The following is a 21,580-nucleotide window of genomic DNA, read 5'->3' as shown; positions in this document are numbered from 1 at the left end:
AAATACAACAAAATACAAAGAAAAACCGCGTGAAATCAATGCCGGAGCCAAACCCATTAATCACATTCGTGAAGGCGGATGGAGTGACTGAGATTGGTGGAGTGACAAGGATTTGCAGTCAACTGAAACTCGTTTCCACCGCAGACTCAAGGATCATCGCTACATCCGCTACAGACACCACTACTGTCACCATCAAACTGCTCAAAATCAGTTGACAAGGCCACCACCGTCGCCGTCAAACCGCTCAAAATCGGTTGACAAGGCCAATTGGATTCATTGACCATTGAGTTGTCATCAAACTCGAAATTCCCAGAAGGTAAAGGGGAGATACATTAGATGTGAGTGACCAAGCAGCAAAGAGTGAAGCAAAATAGTGTGCAGGTTTTAGGCTTGTTTATCGTAATACAGTGATGATTATTCGGGCAACCTCTCCTCGACTGGCCTCCGCTTTCCAGGCTCAAAAGCTGCCGCTAAAAACTTCGATTACCAACCAATGTGCACATGTATATGCGTGTACTGCGCACAAAAACATTACCACAAAGAAACCGCAAACAGGGAAAACAACCATTCATGTATTGCTATTCGCTGGAGGGGATCACTGGTGGGGAACACGGCCCATTGGGCGGGAGAGGGAGAGAGAAAATTTGGAACCAAAACAAAGGAAAACACAATCTTCTGTTCCTGAAAATTGCAAAAACTGCTACCAAATTCTAGGAAACAAGGATGGCCAGTGACGCTTGTTTTCCTCTATGCACTTTGTTTAAACCCAAAAATAAAAATAAAAATAAAAAATACCCTTTCAAATGTCATGATGTTACATAATCAGACAAGGCGGAGGAAAAACTGAAACATAAAACTTTGATTTGGGATGATGGTACATGTCCAGCTAATACCGACAACAACAAAATATTTACTCAGCTAATACCCTGATTGACACCACCACTTGCTAGAGTGGCTTTGCGCCTCCGTTTTCTTGAGTGGAGTTCACTGGTGTGGAGGTGCCACTCCTCTTGGAGCTGCCGCCGGCGTGCCCGTGCCCTCCCGTGATGGTCCTCCCCATGAATTTCCCGGCTTTGCTCAGTCCGCTTCCGACGGCTCCGAAGCCGCTCCCCACGATCCCAACTCCGGCTCCGATTCCGGTACCAACAAGCCCCACCCCCGACCCAACCAGCCCTACAGCTCCATCGAGGGCATCCATCGTGCTCCCTATGACTCCAGCCTCTTTCAGCCTCTTTCTTGCTTCTAGGATCTGCTTTTCATGTTCAAGCGCGGCCAATTGTTCTTCCTTGTTGAATTCATGATACTGGACCTGAAATTTGATGGTATCCCTGGTTAAGCAACAAACATGGCGTACTAACAGCAAACAGTCTAATTGCAAAGCCCAACCAAATTTACGGCAAGTAGTATCAGAGAGAAGCAAGCAATGACAGGAAACTTCACATTAGCTGTTTACTGTTATCTGCCATTTCTTAAACTATTTAAGCTTAATACATGCATCGAGAAATGAAAGACCCAACTCATTTCAACACCCTTTTTTCCCGCAAGACCTAGCTCCTCTGAAGTTGCTACCATACGATCTGGCCTGTGAGCCCACCACAGGTCCCTTTTTGATGATCCGAGCAATTCACTTTCTAAATTTCAGTGCGTACATTATTTCTGAAAACAATCCGGTTAAGTGAAAATCAGTTGGGCCTGTTAAGTTTGGGATTTTGGATTTGGATTTGTAGGTAATGAGTGTAGAGAGAAATAGAGTAATGATTGGAAATAGGGATAATGATTGGAGAGAGATAAAGAGAAAAATGAGAGTAATGATTGAAGATAGGGGTAAAAAGTGGAGAGAGAATCCAAAATCCAAATCCTAAATCCCACAACCGAACAAGGTCTAAGGGCCTAAACGAATCTCATTTTTCCGTGGAAAAAAAGGACGGTAAAAAACTGACTGTATTTTTGTTTTTAAGACGAATGTCAAATGTGAATAGGGCCACGTATGTCTAACTACGCTTGACTTTTTTCATGGACAAACTACACAACATGACCACACACAAAATGTCCAATTAAGCCAAATTTTTCTATGGATGGTCGACACATCTTGACTGACACAATAAACGATTTGGACATCTTAATGGAACCCGTCGTGGGCCAAACTGGTCGGTCCAGAGAAGCCAGCTCCTTTCCCTAATATGCCTCCAGTCTTTTTCTCTCTTTTTGTTTTTAATTCTTTCTCTCATCCTATTTCTTTGATAGTTGTAACATGGGGACATGCAATTTCTCCACATAACCACCAACCATTGAGCGACAAAACATCAAAAGTAAAGAGACATACGAAACCATGACAGTTCATTACATGTGAAGAAGAATTTCTAGAATATTAAGTAGTAATGTTTACCTTTATTGTAAGGGTGCCTCTATCCTTTTTGTCTTTAATTTTCAGCATATCAAGTGATGGCTGGAGTCTCACTTCAAGCTCTTTTTCAGTTTCAGATTCCAGCTCAATCAGCGGAACTTTTGCTATGCCCAATCGCTTATCTTGCCCAATGTCCTTGTCGAAAACCTGTTCCAGATGGATGGGATAATAAGCACTCCTATTAAGGTCAAAATATATTCTATACACGTACATTAGAAATTTAGGGGAAAAGCCGCCGAGAAGTATGACTAGAACTGGAATATAGGGAAGGTGGCTTTAGTAACAAAAGAAGTACAATTACCTCTGAATATTGAATTTATTATCAAGATATGGTTATTGACAGGGATGGAGAGGTTGCAATCAAAGGATTACTTTAGGCACATTGTGCGATCGACAGATACCAACAAAATTGCTCAAAATTCTTACAGACACTACAAGGCACAATGGTGCTTTCCAAGGCAGCAGAAGGGTGAGTAAATAAGAAACAACCCATTACAAGAAATGAGTGTGGCTACCGGATACGATTGGATGGTAAGATGGATGTATGGTAAGACTGGCTGTGTTGAATGTGGCTAAGACTCATAAAAGTAGAATTAAAATTGATCATATTCGAGTAGCACCGACGAAGACAGGTTGAGATAGGACATTCAAGAACAACCAATACCAGTATATACAACGGTAAAGGAAGAGTGGTACCAAAAGTTGGTCACTATTACCGGACTATCGAGAACAGAAGACATGAATTTGGTATGCGTTGTTGTTGAAAAAAAACAAGATAAGAATTTCATCATTTTACCAAGCATTCCCCCTTTTTTTTTTGAAAATGAGCATTCACCTTGATCAAACAAAAAGGCAAGAAAGGATTCCTGTACCGAACTGATTGGGACATAAGGCTTAGTTTAATCCGGTAGATATGAGTTCTCTTTAATCAACACGAGTAAAACTACCAATTGTTCTCACAATGGCTCAGTACCGAACACGTGGTACCCCACCCCATACTGTGATTTCACAAAATAGCACCACAGTGAAAAAGAGAGAAAAGGTGTATAGATCAAAACCTCGAGAATTAGCGACTGTGTTTCCTTGTCTTCTGCAATCAGCTCAAATGTTTGATTCCAAACAGGGTTTAGGTTATTTTCAATCACTTTTGTTTTGACCTTGAATAATATCTGAATATGTACAACAACATAAGGATCAGATTTTCCAATCATTTCCATGTTCTTCAGATCATTTGCCTTCACTACTGTTAATGTAAGCTTTCCCTGCGGTTTCAGCTCTAGTTCACTGTATAATTGGCAGAAACAAGAGTCAGCTCCAAAATGGAATAGAACTTACAAATGGAATCATGAGATGGACTCAACATGCTAAAATGGGCCATTCATTTTCATTAGCTTCCTCACATTCATTCAACCAGCTAACCCCTCATGGGCAAAAAATGCAAGAGATCCAAACCAACACAGGTTAGAAGGAAGCAACAAGCCTACTAACATGCCAGCTCCTAGCGAAGAGCATACCATCTATGTAAAACATTGTGCTCATGTCCGTTTAGTTAGGAGAAAGCTTACAGATTTGTCTCTAAGTTTTCTATCTCATACAATCATCGGAGTAGAACAATTGGCTGAAGACAATGCCAGGCCACTGGAAAAATGTGCACGAGCCCTCACAGTGATAGTTGTAGTTTATGCCGCTGCTTATTACGAGGGAGTTTTTCTTTACAGAATAATATAGTATTATTGATGATCAGCTAAGTTTTTGTCGCAAGGATAAGGCACATTGCAGGACTTCATGGAGCCAAAAAGATTGTTTAACCAGACAACCACTATGCTAATTTTGGGTAATGCATAGTAGAGTCCGATACTGAAATGGGGCTTACAGTCAGGTGCCATTATTTGGTTGAGCAGATTTAAGAGGCCTGATGGGTCCAAACAAATCTGAAGCATTTAGTCTAGGCCTTCAAGATCAGTTGGCCACCAACTTTGCTTTAAGATTCCTTGTCCACCATGCTAGTCCCCCATACTATGTAGCACAAACACTTTGTCTGAGGTCACGTACAGATGTAGGACACCGACACTCTCCAGACAGGTGTCCAACACTCATGATCACCTGTTTTTTCTCAATGTTTTCTGTTTGGACACTCCGAGGACACTTTAAAAAGTGCTCCAAACACTCTCAGCACTTAGAAAACAAGTCGGGATGACAAACGCAATAGTAGGATTCAATTAAAACCGAGGGAAGTCATATTTTCGTGTGCCGGATGATGGTTTATTTGTTAGAAAGACACACAAAGGATGAAATGCATTTAGTTTAAAAAAATTTCAATGATATAATGATGAATATAATTTAAGTTACAGAAATGATAAAGGTATAGATCATCATGTACAGATCAGTTTTGGGCTGGGCCCATTTGGGTCCCAAAAAAATAATCCGATCCTCTCATTTTGTTTAAAATACTTTATTTAGGGTCCATGCAAAAAATCGGCTAAACCGGATATCATTACAGGTGTTTGCGACACATCCAACTTTGCTTCAAAATTCTAGCCTGAATTATGGGACAAAGTTGGATGCATCATAAAAGCCTTTACCGATATCCGATTTAGCTTTTTTTTGCAAGGACCTTGAATAAAATACTTTAAACAAAATGAGTGGCTTTGATCATTTTTTTGGGACCCAAAACGGGCTCGAAACTGGTTTGTACGCAGGGTATGTACTACTATATATGTACCAATAGCATCTCTCTTTTTGAAACATATCCTCCAATGTGTCGTGTCCTCCAATTTTTTTAAATTTCCGTATCGTGTCACGTCTGTGATGGTGCTACATAACCCCCATAGAGTGGCGCATTTGGCATAATTTTGAATTGGCGCATGAAGATTTGAGTCTAGAGAATTGTACATATTTGGCATTAGTTCCAAGTAGTGTATGAAAATATACGTCTAGAGAATTGGTGATTGTGCTCGGAACCTTAACTCTCAAAAGGTTAAAAGCCAAAGAATAATCAGTATCCCACATTATTCTTCCTTTCCTATTTCATTCTTTCATTTCCGTGATTTCTTTGATACGCCCACAACTTAACCACTGTTTCCAACCAAGAATCCTATCGCCAAACCGTAACAAGTTTTCACTTTTCATTTGTTATCCAAAACGTACAAAGAGCCCAAGCCAAAAGAAAGTTAGTGTTCCAGGCACTGTTGATATCCCTAAAGTAGCACCAGCATGCCTTTTTCCTATTGCCTAGTTAAGCCCCTTATGCACGTATGACCCTTAAAAGTCCAATCCTTTATTAAACTTCTACCCTTCTAGCCACATAACACACAAAAGGCAACCATGCCTTACATTCTATTGCTGAATTTCATAAACATCCTGCAGTAAAACAAAGATAAAAACTGGCCAAACCCCTATAACAATAGCCATACTTTGTTTTCCCACTCCTTGGCCGTGCATAACATTGAAGTCAAAACTAGGTGATGATTATGAGGATTTAAGGGGAAGTATGTCTGCCAGTTTCTTAAGGAGCACATATAATACATGGAAGGCAGGAAAGGAAAACCATAGAAGTGATAAAATCAATGTCTGTCCTCAGTATACACCCAGAACTGATACTTGGACCATAATAGTCCTATCTCAGCTTCAGTAAACATTTTTGAACACCCCTATTCAAGACGGCCCATCATCCCACATCACAAATCATGACTATTCTTATCATCGACCCTTCCATCTGGTCTAAATGGTCTTGAAAGTGCTACCTTTATTACCCAACCCCGTATTATTAAGCCACAACTACCATCTTATTACACAGAGAGAAAGGTCTTCCTCAAAAGCACTTGAATTTACTGAATCTACATTCATGCACCAGCCATTACTAAGTCTGTTGGAAGCATATAACAGTGTAATTGGTAAGCTTCCTGAGAGTCACAATTACCCAATGGTTCACCACTACTTTCACCAGGTTCTTGAACAATTTTGTTGGCTTCATCTTCGAGTTGTGCCCAGCACTAAGGCCCTGTTTCCACTAACAAAAAACACTAAAAACTTAATGCATTTTACCATTTCGTTTCCACTAACAAAAAAGTTTCAGCATTTTACTACTCCCTCCATCCCAATTTAAGTGTCCACTACGGTTTTTTGCGTGTCATTTTCAATTGCTTATATCTCTCAATGTATATTGCTAAAAATATGTAATATGGATCTTATTTGATAGATCTCAATTATTTCCATAAGACAATGATTTTAAAAACATAAAACATATTATATGTTGAGAGATATAAGCTATTGAAAATGGCACACAAAACCGTAGTGGACACTTAAATTGGGACGGAGGGAGTATCTCGTTTCCACTAACAAAAAAGTTGTCAACAAACACTGTTTTTGCTACAGTAAGTCAGTAACTCTACTCACAAACCATCAACAACTTATTTACTACCGGAAACAACTTGACATTTCTCAAAAACTTATTCACTACTGGAAACACCTAACAACTTTTCGACCATAAATAAAATCTACAAATTTTTCACTACCGGAAACACCCCCTAAGTGCCTCGATCTACATTTCTCTCCGGAGTTGGAACAATATGGAACTCTCTCTTCTTCTCTTATTTGTTGATAAGTGGTCATGAAACTCTATACCCTAGTAAACAAAGAAAAGATCAGCTCCCCAACTATCATTCTCCCAAACCCCATTTGAACACTCGAATTCACCCGGCACTCCTACAATTCACAAAGTTCCTACAAGTAAAAGTGTCCTCATACCATTGGAGTTGATCTTTTTATTAAGAAACTTGAATTGATGTAATTTGGAAATAGTCTGAAGCCGACTCTGGGCGTTCAACGAGTTGTTTCCAATCATACTTTTCTTTTTTTCTCCTACTGATAAGGGAAAGGACCCATGGAGGATGGAAGGGAGGTTTTTTAGTTTCCCAATTTAGAAGAATATTGTTAATGAAAATTAATGAAAATTCTAGGGGGAAGGAAAAAGTTAAATTGTCATGGAACGTTTTCGTAACAAACGACATGAACATATGAAATTTGACAGTGTAACAGTGGTAGAAATCCGGGATTAAAATACTTGAAAGTGCTGGAGAGGGATGAGATTAATAGATGATTAACAAAGGATTAGGGGAGAATCTGGATTGGTAAAAGGAACAATAATGCTAAGAAGGGATCCTTGGCAGGAATTCGTTACCTGGTACCCCAATTAGAGCGGACTGAAGCGTGACTATCTCTCTAGAGAGGGTTTCTCCCTCTAGAATCACCTTGGAATTCGTCTAACCATCCCCCAAAATGTCGGGGGAATGTCCTATTTATAGGCACATGACCTCTCTGTGTCGAGTGGGCCACTAAAGTTTGGACACGTGTCGCACAGATTGTGTGCATCTTATCCTTTCCGTACTATTAGGCCGTGACCGCCTGCTGGTCTCACGGGTGCTACTCCACAAGCACTGTTCCACAGCAAATCCCTTGTCCTTTAGTCACCGCGCCACTAGATCTCCAGTAATCCCGTCTAAACGATATGATCAGCTTTGCCTCCCCTGGTGTCGAGCAGGGTGAAAACCCGGTTCTGCGTTGCCATCATCGTATGAGCGGTATGGTCATGATCTCGCTTCGGTGATGCCAACACCTCGACTGAGTCTCTAATGACTCTTCCTCTGGTTCTGCCAAGTCGACTGGGAGCAAAACCTCATTCAAGTCAAGTTATATAGAAGGCCAACGTCTTTCTCGTCATGCCCGAACCTTCGTAAGCCGTGATCGGCATCCTCTTGGTACCTCTTATCTACATCCAACATTATTGATCTTAGAACGAATACCAATCTTATTTTACTTTGTATTAAAGGTCGCTCTAGAGTCTGGGTTTCAGAGACGAGACGTGGTCTTCAAAACATGTGGCCTTGACCCGCGGATAGGACTTATACGGACCGTGGCCAAGTCTTTTTTGACTGTTCGCTATGTAGTCAGTCAAAGCCTAAGTAATCCATAACCGGTTAAGGCTCACACGGCCCAATCCGGGCGGTCTCGCCTGTGTGGTGACACCCGCGGCCCAGCCCAGGCGGTTAAGGGGTAACGTGGTCGTGGAGGGAACCTCGGCCCAGCCCAGGCGGTTAGGGGGTCTGGAGATTTTGGGCTCTCGCAGGTGGGTAGGGCCCGCAGCCAAGTGAGACCCATGGTCCAGTGGGACCCACGGTCGAGTGGAGCCCGCAGCCGTGTGGGCTCGGGTCTTTTCTTTTCGAGCATTTTTCTTTCCACGTGTCCGTTAATTTTTACCCATCTACAGACAGAACACATAACCCTAGACATGGTGGAAGAATGAAAGAGGATTCATGTAGCTGACCCTACTTCATGGGGATACGTAGCTTGGTTTGGTTTGACTGTAGTTTCCTCGTAGAAACACGCACCATACGAGAATTGTAGTCCCCCCCCCCAAAGAAAAAAAAAAGGCAATTCAGTCACTTGACGATATAACTATAGCAGTGGTTGAAGATTTAGCTCATCATACCACAATGTATTTTACTAACAAAGGCTTTATTTAAATGTCAGAAAAGAAGAGTGATGAAAAGCTTAAGAGTACCTTCCTTTCTAAGACATTTTTAAACACTTCTCATTCCCTGTACTAGTTCTTCCTGTAACCTAGAAAAAGCCTAAAGTTCCAATGTGAATATTCTGACAAACTACCCACATTGAAAATTTAAGAAGTTAGCAGAGTGTTATTATCCAACAATCCAACAAGAAAAAATTCCTATTTGTTGCATTACATCACTCAACTACGGAAGATTACTAATAATAAGCCAGAGTTCCCAAGTAACTCCAAACAAGAACCCTGGGAAAATACAGGTTAGAAGACAAACAAATATTAAAATAAAGTAAGATAACCTTGTATCCACAGGTATACCGCCAATCGGAATAACCATCCTGTGGGGCCATTGAAGCATGTCCGTTACAATGGAATTCACAGTATCCTAACCCATTTAACAGAGAGAAACACAATGAGTCTAAAGAAAAATAACAACCAATCATAGAAATGATGGAAGTGAAAACCCTGAAATGATATTCAAAACTTACATCAATCATATCTGAAAGCCCAGGAATGGCAGTTAGGCTTCCACCAACAGCCTTCAGCGTATAGTCAATTCTAGGCTTTGGCTGAAGGAACATGCAAGCATCATCACATCATCACAAAACTAATTACCAAGGAGGCTTTATGTAACGCATCAATCATTTTCTTATGAAAATATAGTTAACAGGATACTCCCTAGCTGACAAGTCACCAAAAAGTAGAGTACAATCTTTACTTCCAAGTTCCACCATGGATGCATAGCATGCAATCCAACAACCAATAAACATTTTACAACTTTGAACCTCAAAGGATCAAACTGAAACTTCAACCAGCAAGGACAAGACTCAAAGCTCTCAAGTTTCAACTCACGTAACTGTCCCACTCTTAATCAGGCAATTAATCTCTTCAAAACGTATCTTGCTTCCCTCCATCACTAGGAATTAGACATCCATAGAAGAATAATTTACTTTTCTTCGTTTCATCACGTAGCACCACCATTCTACGAGCATTGCGGGCCATTGCATTGTATTATTTTGTCCTTCCAAAGCTTCTTTCTCTCCGGATGTTAATTCTTATTATCTCTCTTTTCTTATCCTCCAAAGAAGGAATTTAAAAAATGGGAGAAAATGTTGGGACCACTTTGAATCGCTCAATTTTTACCATTTTGGAACAGAAGAATTTCTGCTTAAAAATGTGCCTCCAAAATGTAAACTGCTAGGGTGCAAAGCCTTTCTGGTAACACTAGTTTGAGAAGCTTCAAGTCATATCTAGACAGCTTTCTGCACAACTCTAGGCTCACAGAAACGAATTGCATCTAGTCTTGGTTATTGAGTTGAGAACATAGTTGCCAATATCAAAACATAAGCGGAAACAGGACTATGAAATCGAGTCTTATAATATTCCATGAAATGAGACATGAAAGGTAATAAGAGATTGAATACAGGGCTTTTGTATGAAAATATATGAAGAACAAAAAATAGCAATACGAAGAATCAGAAAACAGTCATGACTCATGATCACTCAAAAAACTCAAGGACTGTTCGCTTTGGGTCTCTAAAACCAACCCCTCTCTACGCACGGTCTCCAATAAATTCTCTCTCCAATTATTACTCTCATTTCTCTATCTCTCTCTCCACTCATTACCCCGAAAACCTCCCTCAAAACCCAAGCCAAACAAAGTTGTAAACCTGGAGCTTACTAGCGCAATTGCATAGTGCTATTGAAAACTCCAAAGTGTGAGAATCATGCTCCCCAGGGAGCTTTTAAAACTTTTTCAAGAATTTCTGACAAGCTTCTTAAATTGTGTGAAAAGTTTCTACTCGTCTCAGGCAAGTCTATTAGAAATTTCCCAAATTCGATGATAAAGTTACCTTCTTTCTCGCAATGTGTTTAGAAGAATCTAGTTTTCCACCTTGAAGAGGGTTCCCGGGTAACTATGCGTGAGACCCGAACCATGCATTTCATCCATTGTAATGCACATTTGTGGTCAATGAAAAAATATCTAAATACTTGCAAGGATTTAGTTGCATGAGTTAGTTATTGCTTGGGTCCTATTCCTAAGCATAGTTTTTAGAGGAGTTAATAAAATTTCATGAAATATACGAGTACAACAATGAAAATATTTAACCCCTCACATGTAAATGCCATATGTCACTTTGCTTTAATGGCTTGGTGGCCATGTCTATGAATTTAATAGGACGCACATTTATATTACTCCCTCAGTCCCCGATTGTTGGTCCATTTTTCATAGTCTTTGTTATCCCACAAAGAATGTCCCTCTTGAAAAGTCAATGGCAAAAGTTGGTGATTTTACTCTTTTACCCTTTCCTTTTCAAATTCTTTATAGTAAAAAAGAAAAATAAGGGAAAGTTAAAAATATACCCTTTCCTTTTCAAGGGCAATAAGGGAAAGTTAAAAATATAAAAAGCACAAGGATGATGTCCTCTTAATAAGTTGAAATTCCCAAAATGACCAACAATTGGAGACGAGGGAGTAATATACATGTTGATGTATAATGATTGCTATTACTTAAGGGGGTTTTTCTTTTTCTTTTTTTTCTTTTTTTGGAGTAAATATTGCTATTACATAAGTTGGAAAGTACATGTAATCCAAAATAGAAAAAAAAAAAAAAAGGTACTCCAATAGGAAGGTAGTACGCATGTCCACTTAATTGGAATTCTTTCAGATGATTAATTATGCTTTCTAAAGATAAAGGGATAATGTGAGAGAGAGAGAGAGAGAGAGAGAGAGAGAGAGAGAGAGAGAGAGAGAGAGAGAGCGCAGAGAGAGAGGAGAGAACAGAGAAAAAGAGAAGGGGAGTACTCAGTTTAGGGAATTTGGCTTAAAGCTTTGTTCTCTTGAAAGGGTTGATCTCTTAAAGTTGTTGAGTAACTGGGTGATGCAGGAGTTTATGGAACTATAATATGGACTCTCAAATTTTGCGTGCTGAAATTACATGTTCAAAGCCGGAATTCCAATTTAATTGTTGAAATGTATGGTTAGGTGCAGAGAATTATTACAATAAGAGAATCATTTGCTTACAATATGTCTACTTGCTGAATTTTCATTATTCTAAATGAAGAAAATTACGATTGAAGTGCATTAGATCATGAGGCTCATTTGGGTTATGGTTCGAAACAAAATTATGAATCAAATTTGATCTTTAGCATGTGTGTTCATGCAGAGAATGTAAAATTTCAACTACTCATGTGCATCATAATGTGGCCAAGGCTAGGTTTGGAGAGGTTCACGCCAAGTTGCGCACTTTAGCTCCGCCTCCGCCTAGAAGTCAGGTTGAGGTCACTCTTAATTTGTGGTTGCGAAAAGTGATTATGAATTATATGGATTCGAAGGACAATATTGTTATATAGTTACTAAACGCTTGTACTCATTTAAATAACTGTGATTAAATTGGTTAGAATATTATGGACCGAGATAAATGCATTTTGTAATTAGCCTTGCTTGCTCTGCTCCTGGGCTAACACAGAGTGTACGCCCTAGTTGTAGGCTTATATATTAGCTCGCATATGACCCTTGACTCTGCCACAGTGTTTGAAAGCTTTAGGCGTGCCAAGGCGCCATGGTTCCCTGGAGCCTAGGCTCGAGGCGTAGCTCAAGTTACAGAAAACATGTAGAATACTAACATAATCAAATCCTTCTAACGTTCCAAATCATTCAACATAACAGAATCAAAAAAGGAAAAACAGCCAACAATCTAGAAAAATCTGGCTCGAAAATAAAAAATCATAGTGTAAGAGGAAAAAGATGGAGAAGAAGAAGATAGCAGATGTAAAGTTGAGGTTCATGAACCCAACTTTTCTGGCATAAAAAAGCCCATTATCGACTTTTCTTTGTTCAATTATGCAAAATCAAATATATCATACAACTTTTTGGATGCTACACTTATTAATATTCCTTGTAGTAAGCAAGCAGAATAGGAACACGATAGGTAAAGAAATAGGGATGTTATCTATGACGTTAAGTTCAAACTCAACATGTGCATGAAATATCTACTCCCCAAGAGAAACTTATCCACCCTTCCATAACTTCAAATAAGAAAAAACTCGTTAAGATAATAACCCACCTGAAAGTTTATCTAAACATATCTTGTGCAATGATGTTACAGATGTGTAGCAAATTTGAAATTTCTGTCCTGCTTTATAATACTTGTTCCTCTTGTTAGGACAGAGATTTAGAATCAACAAAATAACACATAATACATAGATCATCTGCAATAATTTACCAAGATATGTAAACGCCAATTTCTTTCCAAAACAAAAGGCAACAAGAAGTAAAATGGACCACAATCCTAATGTAAATGATAAGCACATCCAAATATCCTATTCGCATACCTCAGCGAGTAGAGCAACAACAACAGCAGATATGCAGGGAATCTCTTCAGCTAGTTGAAAGATAACACGAATAACTGTGAAAACTTGAAGATCCTTCAACTAAAACCAAAACAAAAAGGACAACACTCGATCAATTTCTCCACTATAATGTTATAAGAGAATAATACTAATCAAAAAGTACTCAACACTCACTAACTCCAATAAGACAGGTTTATACACCAACCTGAATGGGTATTGAAGCAACCATTGCAGCTTCAACACCTAAAATGATGCTTGGTTCACCACCCCATCGGAAGTCAATGTCCATTGTGATTTGACCTTTCTTAAGGCTTTGCACACGGATACCTGCATTTATAGATTTATTAACCACATTGCCTCTCATTGGCCTGAGAGTGAATAGATATAACCTATAGGGTTGGTTTCTTATCCTTTATTCTTTGAAATTATCACACATGGTCATGGTCTCACTAACTCCAGAGAACAGTTAATCATTCTTGGCATATGTTATTGTTTGCCTAAATGTTGACTTGATATAACCTCGTTTTCTTAAAAGCAAAAGGGAAAACGGGCTATATGCAGCTCAACCAAGAACTAAACTGATGGAATCAACCAAGTACATGTCATGGAAAGGGGGGGGGGGGGGAAGGCAGCTACAGGGGTCACACCAATGCTTCTAATAATTTGAACCATAATGGGAAGATATAGACCTCTGGTTTTGGACGAAAATGGTTCTGATAGCTTGGCTAGGAGTTGTATAGTTGGCAGGGTGGCAGGGGTCAAAACAGAGGCTCAAGGCTTGGTCGTTAGCCCCTTTTTGCTTGATGTGGATACTTTGGGGAGCACAATAAGAGCACTCTCACGGAGAGGAGGAGCCATTTATAGGCTCAAAAGTAGGTTTTGATTGTTTTGCTAAGTTGGCTTCTGGGAAGGTGATGTGTAATCATGATTCCTTCATAGATTTTGTAGATTCTCTTCATTTAGTAAGAAGCCTTGGCCTTTTACTCCCTTCGTCCTAAATTGCTCAACCTTTTTGGGTAACCATGTGTTTTGGGTAACCATGTGTTTTGCATGCAAAAAATAATGTACTAGCATGATTTTTTTTTTCAAAAAAGTTTACACCAATTTAAAGAATTTATTGAAAAGAAAAAATTGGTGTAAAACTCTCAACAATACATTATTTTTTCCATGCAAAATGCGCAATTACCCAAAAAGGTCGAGCAATTTGGGACTGAGGGAGTATATGTTATAGGTCGTAACCTTTTCGTATACCAGCAGCATCCCATTCTATGCTCCATAATGCAAGTTCACTCAGCAAACCAAAGAAAATGTGCATCAAAGGAGAGTTACAAGTAGACTTGTAAACAATGAAGAACTGTTTGCCACAGTACTCTGTAGGCATTATATGCAGACGAAACAAAAATGGCGCCCAATTCTCTCTGCAAATAAGTTGAGAGAAGCATTATACAGACCAACCTTGATACTCTACGCGCCTTGTATGTAGATCCAATAACTAACAGAACGTTTATTAGATATTTCAAAGGTGGTTACTCCACCACATTCAATTGTATCTAAATTGTTGGGTAAGATATCTTCAGCATCATGGAATTCATGCAAAAACTCCACAAGGATAACAGCCTATAGTTTCCAACATATGACTTCTCTAAGAACACTTCACATGGCTAGATTCTAATACCAAATTAAATTCTATCCAACCCCAACATTAGAAAAAGAGAGCCTAAGGTAAACAAGCAGAATTGATGACCGTTCTTGGACCAAATACCAAAAATAAAATAACAAGTGCAAAATTAAGCTCTAACTAGGGATCATACCTTCAATTTTAGGTGCCACATTTCCAAGAGACAATTTGCTAAACTTCAGCTTAGTAATTCCAGGAGGTCGATATTGTTCTAATAGAGGTTCAACAGATTCTTTTATTACCAACGTTGCTGCCTGAAAATAAATGCAACCATCAAAATTAGGATGAGAAGAAGCAGCAGCACAGCTGCCAGTAAAAACAGACATCGCAATTAGCATCATGAAGCAAGCATTACAATGAAATAATCAGATAACATGATTTAAGTCTTCCATGCATTCCTGTACTTTCCAGACCGATGGGGCTCAAATCTCGACAGATATGGTGTTGACACCAGGGCAAGCTCTGAAAGATCAACACACTACTGAGCTCTTTAATAACGTCATTCAGCGCCTAAAACTGAATGTAATCGGTGAAAACAAATAATGTTCAATCTATATTACCAATACTATAAAATACAAAACCAGTTAATGTGAAATATTCATAATATGTTGGATTTCAAACCGTTATTGCCCGTTCAACTGTTACAGTGTCTTGGTGTCACCCCAGTGACCCCACTACATGCCACCAATGTCACCCCAACCGAAGTCACTCCACTATGCTGCCACCACTACACCTCCATCTAACTGTTGCTAAAGGCCTAGAGGAAATGAACAACAGCTTTTACCTTCATGATGATAGCACAGGAGACAAAAGAACAATACTGAGGCACTTATATCTTAGTCGTAAATACCAGTGTGCGTGTGGGACAGTGGGGAAGCAGTGCAGTAACAAAGGTAATAAAGCTAATCAAACTTCACAAGGAGCCCATTGTCTTGTATGTCTCTAGAGCAACAGAAAACAGTATGCAGCTAATTATTCACCAATATAGAGAGATGATGCAGAAAACAAGTTAGGAAGCTTACATCTGCAACAAATGGCCACAGTTTGTTCAATTGTTTGTTCAGCCATTTCACCTGAAAGAGGAAGTTGAGTGAAAAACATCGAAAATCACAATGTCAAGGAACCAATAATTCCATGAGTGAGTAGTTAATATTTTTCACTTGCATGTTATCAACTACTCAACAATATAAAACAAAACAAGAAAAAGATTAAACAAGCTGTCATCTTGACTTGCTCTTCTTGAAACCAATTTTGAATCTCACCATATTTTCTTCAGGTGATGATATGGCCATTGAGATAGTTATTTGTAGTAAGATATCTCAGACGGATATGAACATTACAATCTCAATTCTCAAAATATAAAATATATATAAAAGATGTCAACCGTTTTGGTGTGGTATGGCACCGTATGGATGTTGTGGTACGGTATTGCATGCCAGCCACTCCAATTATGTCGTTCGCTTCCCTTCTTTTTTTAGAATCATGACAGTATTCATCAAGAACTTGTAAGAGTGTGCTTACCTCAAGAGTTATTAGAAACAAAGTTTAATCTCCTCCCACAAGAAGATATAAGTACACACATGCACACAGACTCTCAGACAAAAGAATTCTTTTTACTTAGCAGGAATGCTGCGAGGAAAGTCCATCCATAATAAGGAGATAAAACCAAAGTCAAAGAAGGGTTGGAAACAATGTAACCACAATCTTCGATAAATAAAATGGAAACCTTGAAGATGACCACCTAGCAATGGATACATAGTTGCCAAGGGAAGATTAAGTGTCCCTTATTTTATGATAAGACAGGAACTCCATCTTGCTACTCGCCTACTCCAGTCTGCCTCTGCTAGTTGTGTCTATAGCAAACTAATATAACAGGATTGTATGTCCTTTATTCCAGCTTCTTTTGTTTTTGTCTTTGCTACTGCTCACAAAAACAGCAATACTCTTACTATTTCTCTAGTACTTCTGACAGAGGTATTATCTAAATCCTAAAACTCGTTATTTTCGGCAAATTATTAACTTTTAGCCTTCAAGTTCCAAAATACTACGAGTTGGCTGCATTTCAGATGCAATCTAAACACTATTAAAAGCAGGCTAAACTAGAAATTTTTTACTTTGACCAGTAATATCCCAATTATTAAAGCATAACACTAATGGTGGCCAAACCAAAATGCGGCCACATGTTGCACAAAAAAATGTTAGAACAAAGGGAAAAGCAGTAATTTATAAGTAGAGAGCACCCCAACCTGTTCATAAACAGGAAAAGAAATCCACTCGGGAAAATTGTCTCCGCAAATTTTCTTCAAATCATCTCTGCCAAGGGACCCAAGAAGTTTAATGTCGACAGCCTGTTAGACAAACGAAAAAACCAGTGGGGTTCAAGGATAAGCATAATATTTGAACAGTAGCATTATTCACCAATTAAGCACTAATTAAAATGGTGGGGGTGGGGGTGGGGGTGGGGGGGAGGGGGAAAGAGCATTAATCCCAGCTTAGTTACACCCAAACCTTCCTGTATAAAAATTATCACCTACATTTAATCAAGTATTCACAAAAGTAACTGAGTAACCTAATTCTGATGAAGTTTATGTAGGAAGATAAACCTATATAACCTCTCTTGTATTTCATTATTCTGATGCAGGAAATTCTTCTTTGCTATTTGCATACCCACTGAACTTGTATACTGACTCACATTGGATATTCCAGTCAATGAGTATGGAGTCGGACCTTTTCCAAGATAGGGCCAAAACCCTTTAACAGTTAAGGGAAAACTTCCACCATCCGTAAAAATAGAGATTTTTTTACAGAATCTAATCCTTTAAGCCTCTTGTATTTCTATGCCTCTCTTGATTTGATATGCCTTTCAGTGGGTTACTCTTTCTCTTCTTGTAAGCCTGGTGAATCTGTCTTGAGCTTTAATGTACCCTTGTTTCCCAAAAATTAACAGGCGGCCATTGGTTCGTTTAAAATCAGCTTAATAACCTTTTAGGGTTATGGGTTTGAGCAAGACCATTGTTATTTCGTGCATACTAAGCCAAAAAGTATGCATGCATTAGTGTACTGTTTAGAGATTAGTCCCACACTTCTTCGGTATGGAATGGGAGATTACTTAATAACATGAGGGACCTCTCTGCTCATAGCCAATAGGTTTTGAGTTGGATATAAAGTTTCCACATGGTATCAAAGGGGGCCCATTCCATCCTAAATTAAGATTTGAGAAAGCCCACACTCCACGAAGACCGACCCCAAAAAGGCTGCACGAAGATAGACCCAAAAAAGTGGCTACACATGGTAGACCTAAATGTGGCTGCACTTGAAACGGGCTGTTAGAGATCAGTCCCACATTGCTTGGGTATGGAATGGGAGATCACTTACTAATAACATGAGGGACCTCTCCAATCATTGCCAATTGATTTTGAGTTGGATATAAAGCTTCCACAGTACCAAACTACTCCTCCACCGCCAATGGATGCTAAACTTGGTGAAGTTAAATTAACTCGCGGAAACTAGCAATTGTCACAATTTCAAAACCTTCTAATTGGATTTGCTCATGCTTCCCACAAACATTGCCAATTCAAACTGGCTGAACAACTATGATAACAATCACAACAACAACGCTTGTTACCCATAAGACTGACAGTAAATACAGCCATGTTAACCCGACTTTCGAGTAGATAGTGAACCTACAATCAAAACTGGAACAAAATTTGACAAGTGCAGGATCATTTCTCACTACGCATAAAGACTGACAGCAAGTAAGGCCCTAGTCCCCTCAAAATTTTAATCAGCTAGCCAAACCTAGAATCACAAATGCAACAAAATTCCACAATCAAATGACCAAAGCCACACTGAATGAACACTTATCTATCTACCTTTGCGATGCGTTTGTTGCTTCTGTATCTCATCATGTGATGCCAACCCGCCATTAACGCGATCCCGACCACCGTCCCCATTAGAATCCCCGAAATCAACCCCATTCTGTTTGATTTCGGACCGATTTTTCCTAATCAACACAGAAATGAAAAACCCAATTCAACGTGAAAATAATCAAGACATACAGACGGAGACAAAAACCTACACTGATTTCTTAGAACAAAAAGAGACTTCCGATCCACGGGAATACCTCACACGTCTCTCTTAACTCTTTCTGCCTCAATATGTAATGTATGATAGTCTTATGTTTATGTATATTCCCCTCTAAACGTTATTCAAGCGTTTCTATTTTGTAATAATAAAAATAAAAATAAAAACACAGGTAGAGAGAGAGAGAACTTACAGTGAGATTTTGAAGAACAAGAGGAGAGAGAGAATACAGTGAAGCCAAGAAAATCAAACGGATTTCAGATCTACGAGTCCTCTCACTCTTGTTTCTCTCACACTTTCCCTCGCTCAACTGTCGTTCTTCGAGTATACAGATAGATAACGGAAATCTCTTTCTGTATGACTGTATCTATCTGTACATCTTTCCCTTGTCTCTCTCTCTCTCTCTCTCTCTCTCTCTCTCTAAGCGTAACTCATGCGTTTTCTCTGTCTAAACGTCTCCATCGTCGACGTGTTATTGGCATTCCCTCCCTCCACAGGATGGTTATTAAAGACGGCAATTTAAAGACATGTAGGCCATAACACTATTGATTATACAACAACAACAACAACAAATACATTGAATTGAATTTCCATATTTAAATGGAATGGATCACTTTTTCATCTGTCCGTTTCTCAATTCGAAAAAGTGGTTTTGCAGTAGAGAGAAACTTACTCGGGAGTCCAGTAAAAAGAATTTTTAGAAAAAGAAGATTTTTTAAGTTTAAATATAATGAAAATAAAAAATATTTTTTAAATTTTTTTACACCCGTTTAAAAGATCTCGATGAGATCTATCAAATAAGATTCATATTAGTAGAAAAATTATTTGCGTAAACACATAATTTTTGAACTTGAAAAACCTTCTTTTTCAAAAAAGAACTTTAACAAAGAAACTGGAACACCCTCTGAATAACTTATTTAGGCTCCGTTTCAGAAACCTTCTTAAAAAATAAGCAGTTTATTTTACATTTTCAAACGCAAAAATAATATAAATGAAAAATAATTTTTAATTTTTTTTGCACCGTGTTAAAGATCTTGATGAGATCTATTAAACAAGATCCATATTGGTAGGAAAATTATTTGCGTAAACATATTATTTTTGAGCTTGAAATTGCCTTCTTAAAAAATAGGAAAAATTTCAAAAAAGCCCTTGAACTTTCTGACAACTTGCAAAAAAACACCTGAACTTAGCATTCCGTTAGCAATTAAGCCCCTGCCGTCAAATTCCGTCTAGTCCTAACGGATGGAGCTAACGGAAGACATTAACTTTTTATTTTTTTTTACTTTTTACATTCAAAAATTACTTTTAACTCTTTCTTTTTTTATTGGTAAATAAATATGCAATAAAGTTCTTTTTTTCTTATTATTTATCAAAAATTACTTTAACCCTATTTTTTATTTTCAAATTTTACCTCCCCCCTCCCCCCCCCATTTTTTCCTTATTAGAATCGACTCAACACCTCCAATTAACCCCACAACCAACCGCCAAAGCCTTAGCCACAATTTCAAAAATTCAAAAGTTCTTTTAACCTCCTCTTTGTAACATTTTCTTTTTTTTACTACTTTTACTTCCAACAATTACTTTTAATTCATTCTTTTTTTAGTCATAAATAAATATGCAATAAAGTTCTTTTTTTCTTACTCTTTTTCAAAAATTGTTCACCCCCATTTTTTAACTATTTACGAAAATTATTTTAACACCCCCCTGCTTCCCCGCACCCCGCCCCGTTTTTTTATTGTAACTTTCAAATTTAACCCCACAACCAACTGATAGAGGAATTTTGGGTTTCTCCAAACTGATCAGTGGAGAGAAGAGGGGGAGGATTTTCATCAGTGGAGAGAGAGAGAGAGAGAGAGAGAGAGAGAGTATTTGAAAGTAAAAATGGGTCTTAAAGTTATTATTATAAATTGTAAAGATTAGAGTTAAAGTAATTTTTGATAAATAGTAAGAAAAAAACTTTATATCATATTTATTTACTACAAAAAATAAAGAGTAAAAACAAGAATGCTAAAAAAAATGAGGTTAAAAGAAATTTTGAATTTCTGAAATTAGAGCTAGAACTTTGGCAGTTGATTGGTGAAGTGGGGTCAAAGTTCTAAAAAAAAAGAGGGAGAGAGAGAGAGAAGGGAAAAGGTAAAATTTGAAAGTAACAAAAAAAATGGTGGTTAAATTTATTTTTGTAATTAAATAGTAAAAAATAGAGTTAAAGTAATTTTTGATAAATAGTAAGAAAAAAAAACTTTATTGCATATTTATTTAGCAATAAAAAAGAAAGAGTTAAAAGTAATTTTTGAATGTAAAAAGTAAAAAAAAATAAAAAGTTAATGTCTTCCGTTAGCTCCATCCGTTAGGACTAGACGGAATTGGACGGCAGGGGCCTAATTGCTAACGGAATGCTAAGTTTAGGTGTTTTTTTTGTCAATAATGAAAGTCCAGGTGTTTTTTTGCAAGTTGTCAGAAAGTTCAGAGGTTTTTTTGAAATTTTTTCTAAAAAATAAGTA

General features: G+C 38.2%; 1 protein-coding gene across 2 annotated transcripts; it reads right to left on the bottom strand.

The window, feature by feature from the left end:
* Positions 1-661: 661 nt before the first annotated feature.
* On the bottom strand, positions 662-19,637 carry LOC131323110 (calcium-dependent lipid-binding protein). Of its 2 annotated transcripts, none has more exons than XM_058354742.1 (12): positions 19,273-19,637; positions 18,869-18,999; positions 17,243-17,344; positions 16,019-16,069; positions 15,130-15,250; positions 13,524-13,645; positions 13,301-13,399; positions 9,455-9,535; positions 9,266-9,351; positions 3,463-3,688; positions 2,387-2,551; positions 662-1,309 (listed from the first exon to the last, which is right to left on the bottom strand). In XM_058354742.1, exons 2-12 carry the CDS (start codon positions 18,971-18,973, stop codon positions 947-949), a joined length of 1,521 nt encoding a protein of 506 aa, XP_058210725.1. In that variant the 5' UTR covers positions 18,974-18,999; positions 19,273-19,637; the 3' UTR covers positions 662-946. The 2 variants fall into 2 exon arrangements, with proteins under 2 accessions (XP_058210725.1, XP_058210733.1); XM_058354750.1 differs by lacking the exon at positions 19,273-19,637 and adding an exon at positions 19,120-19,209.
* Positions 19,638-21,580: the final 1,943 nt, after the last annotated feature.

Source organism: Rhododendron vialii, chromosome 1a, assembly GCF_030253575.1.
Source record: "Rhododendron vialii isolate Sample 1 chromosome 1a, ASM3025357v1".
Lineage (NCBI taxonomy): Eukaryota > Viridiplantae > Streptophyta > Magnoliopsida > Ericales > Ericaceae > Rhododendron > Rhododendron vialii.
Note: the sequence above shows the minus strand (reverse complement) of the source record. Positions and strands in the feature narration are given on the sequence as shown.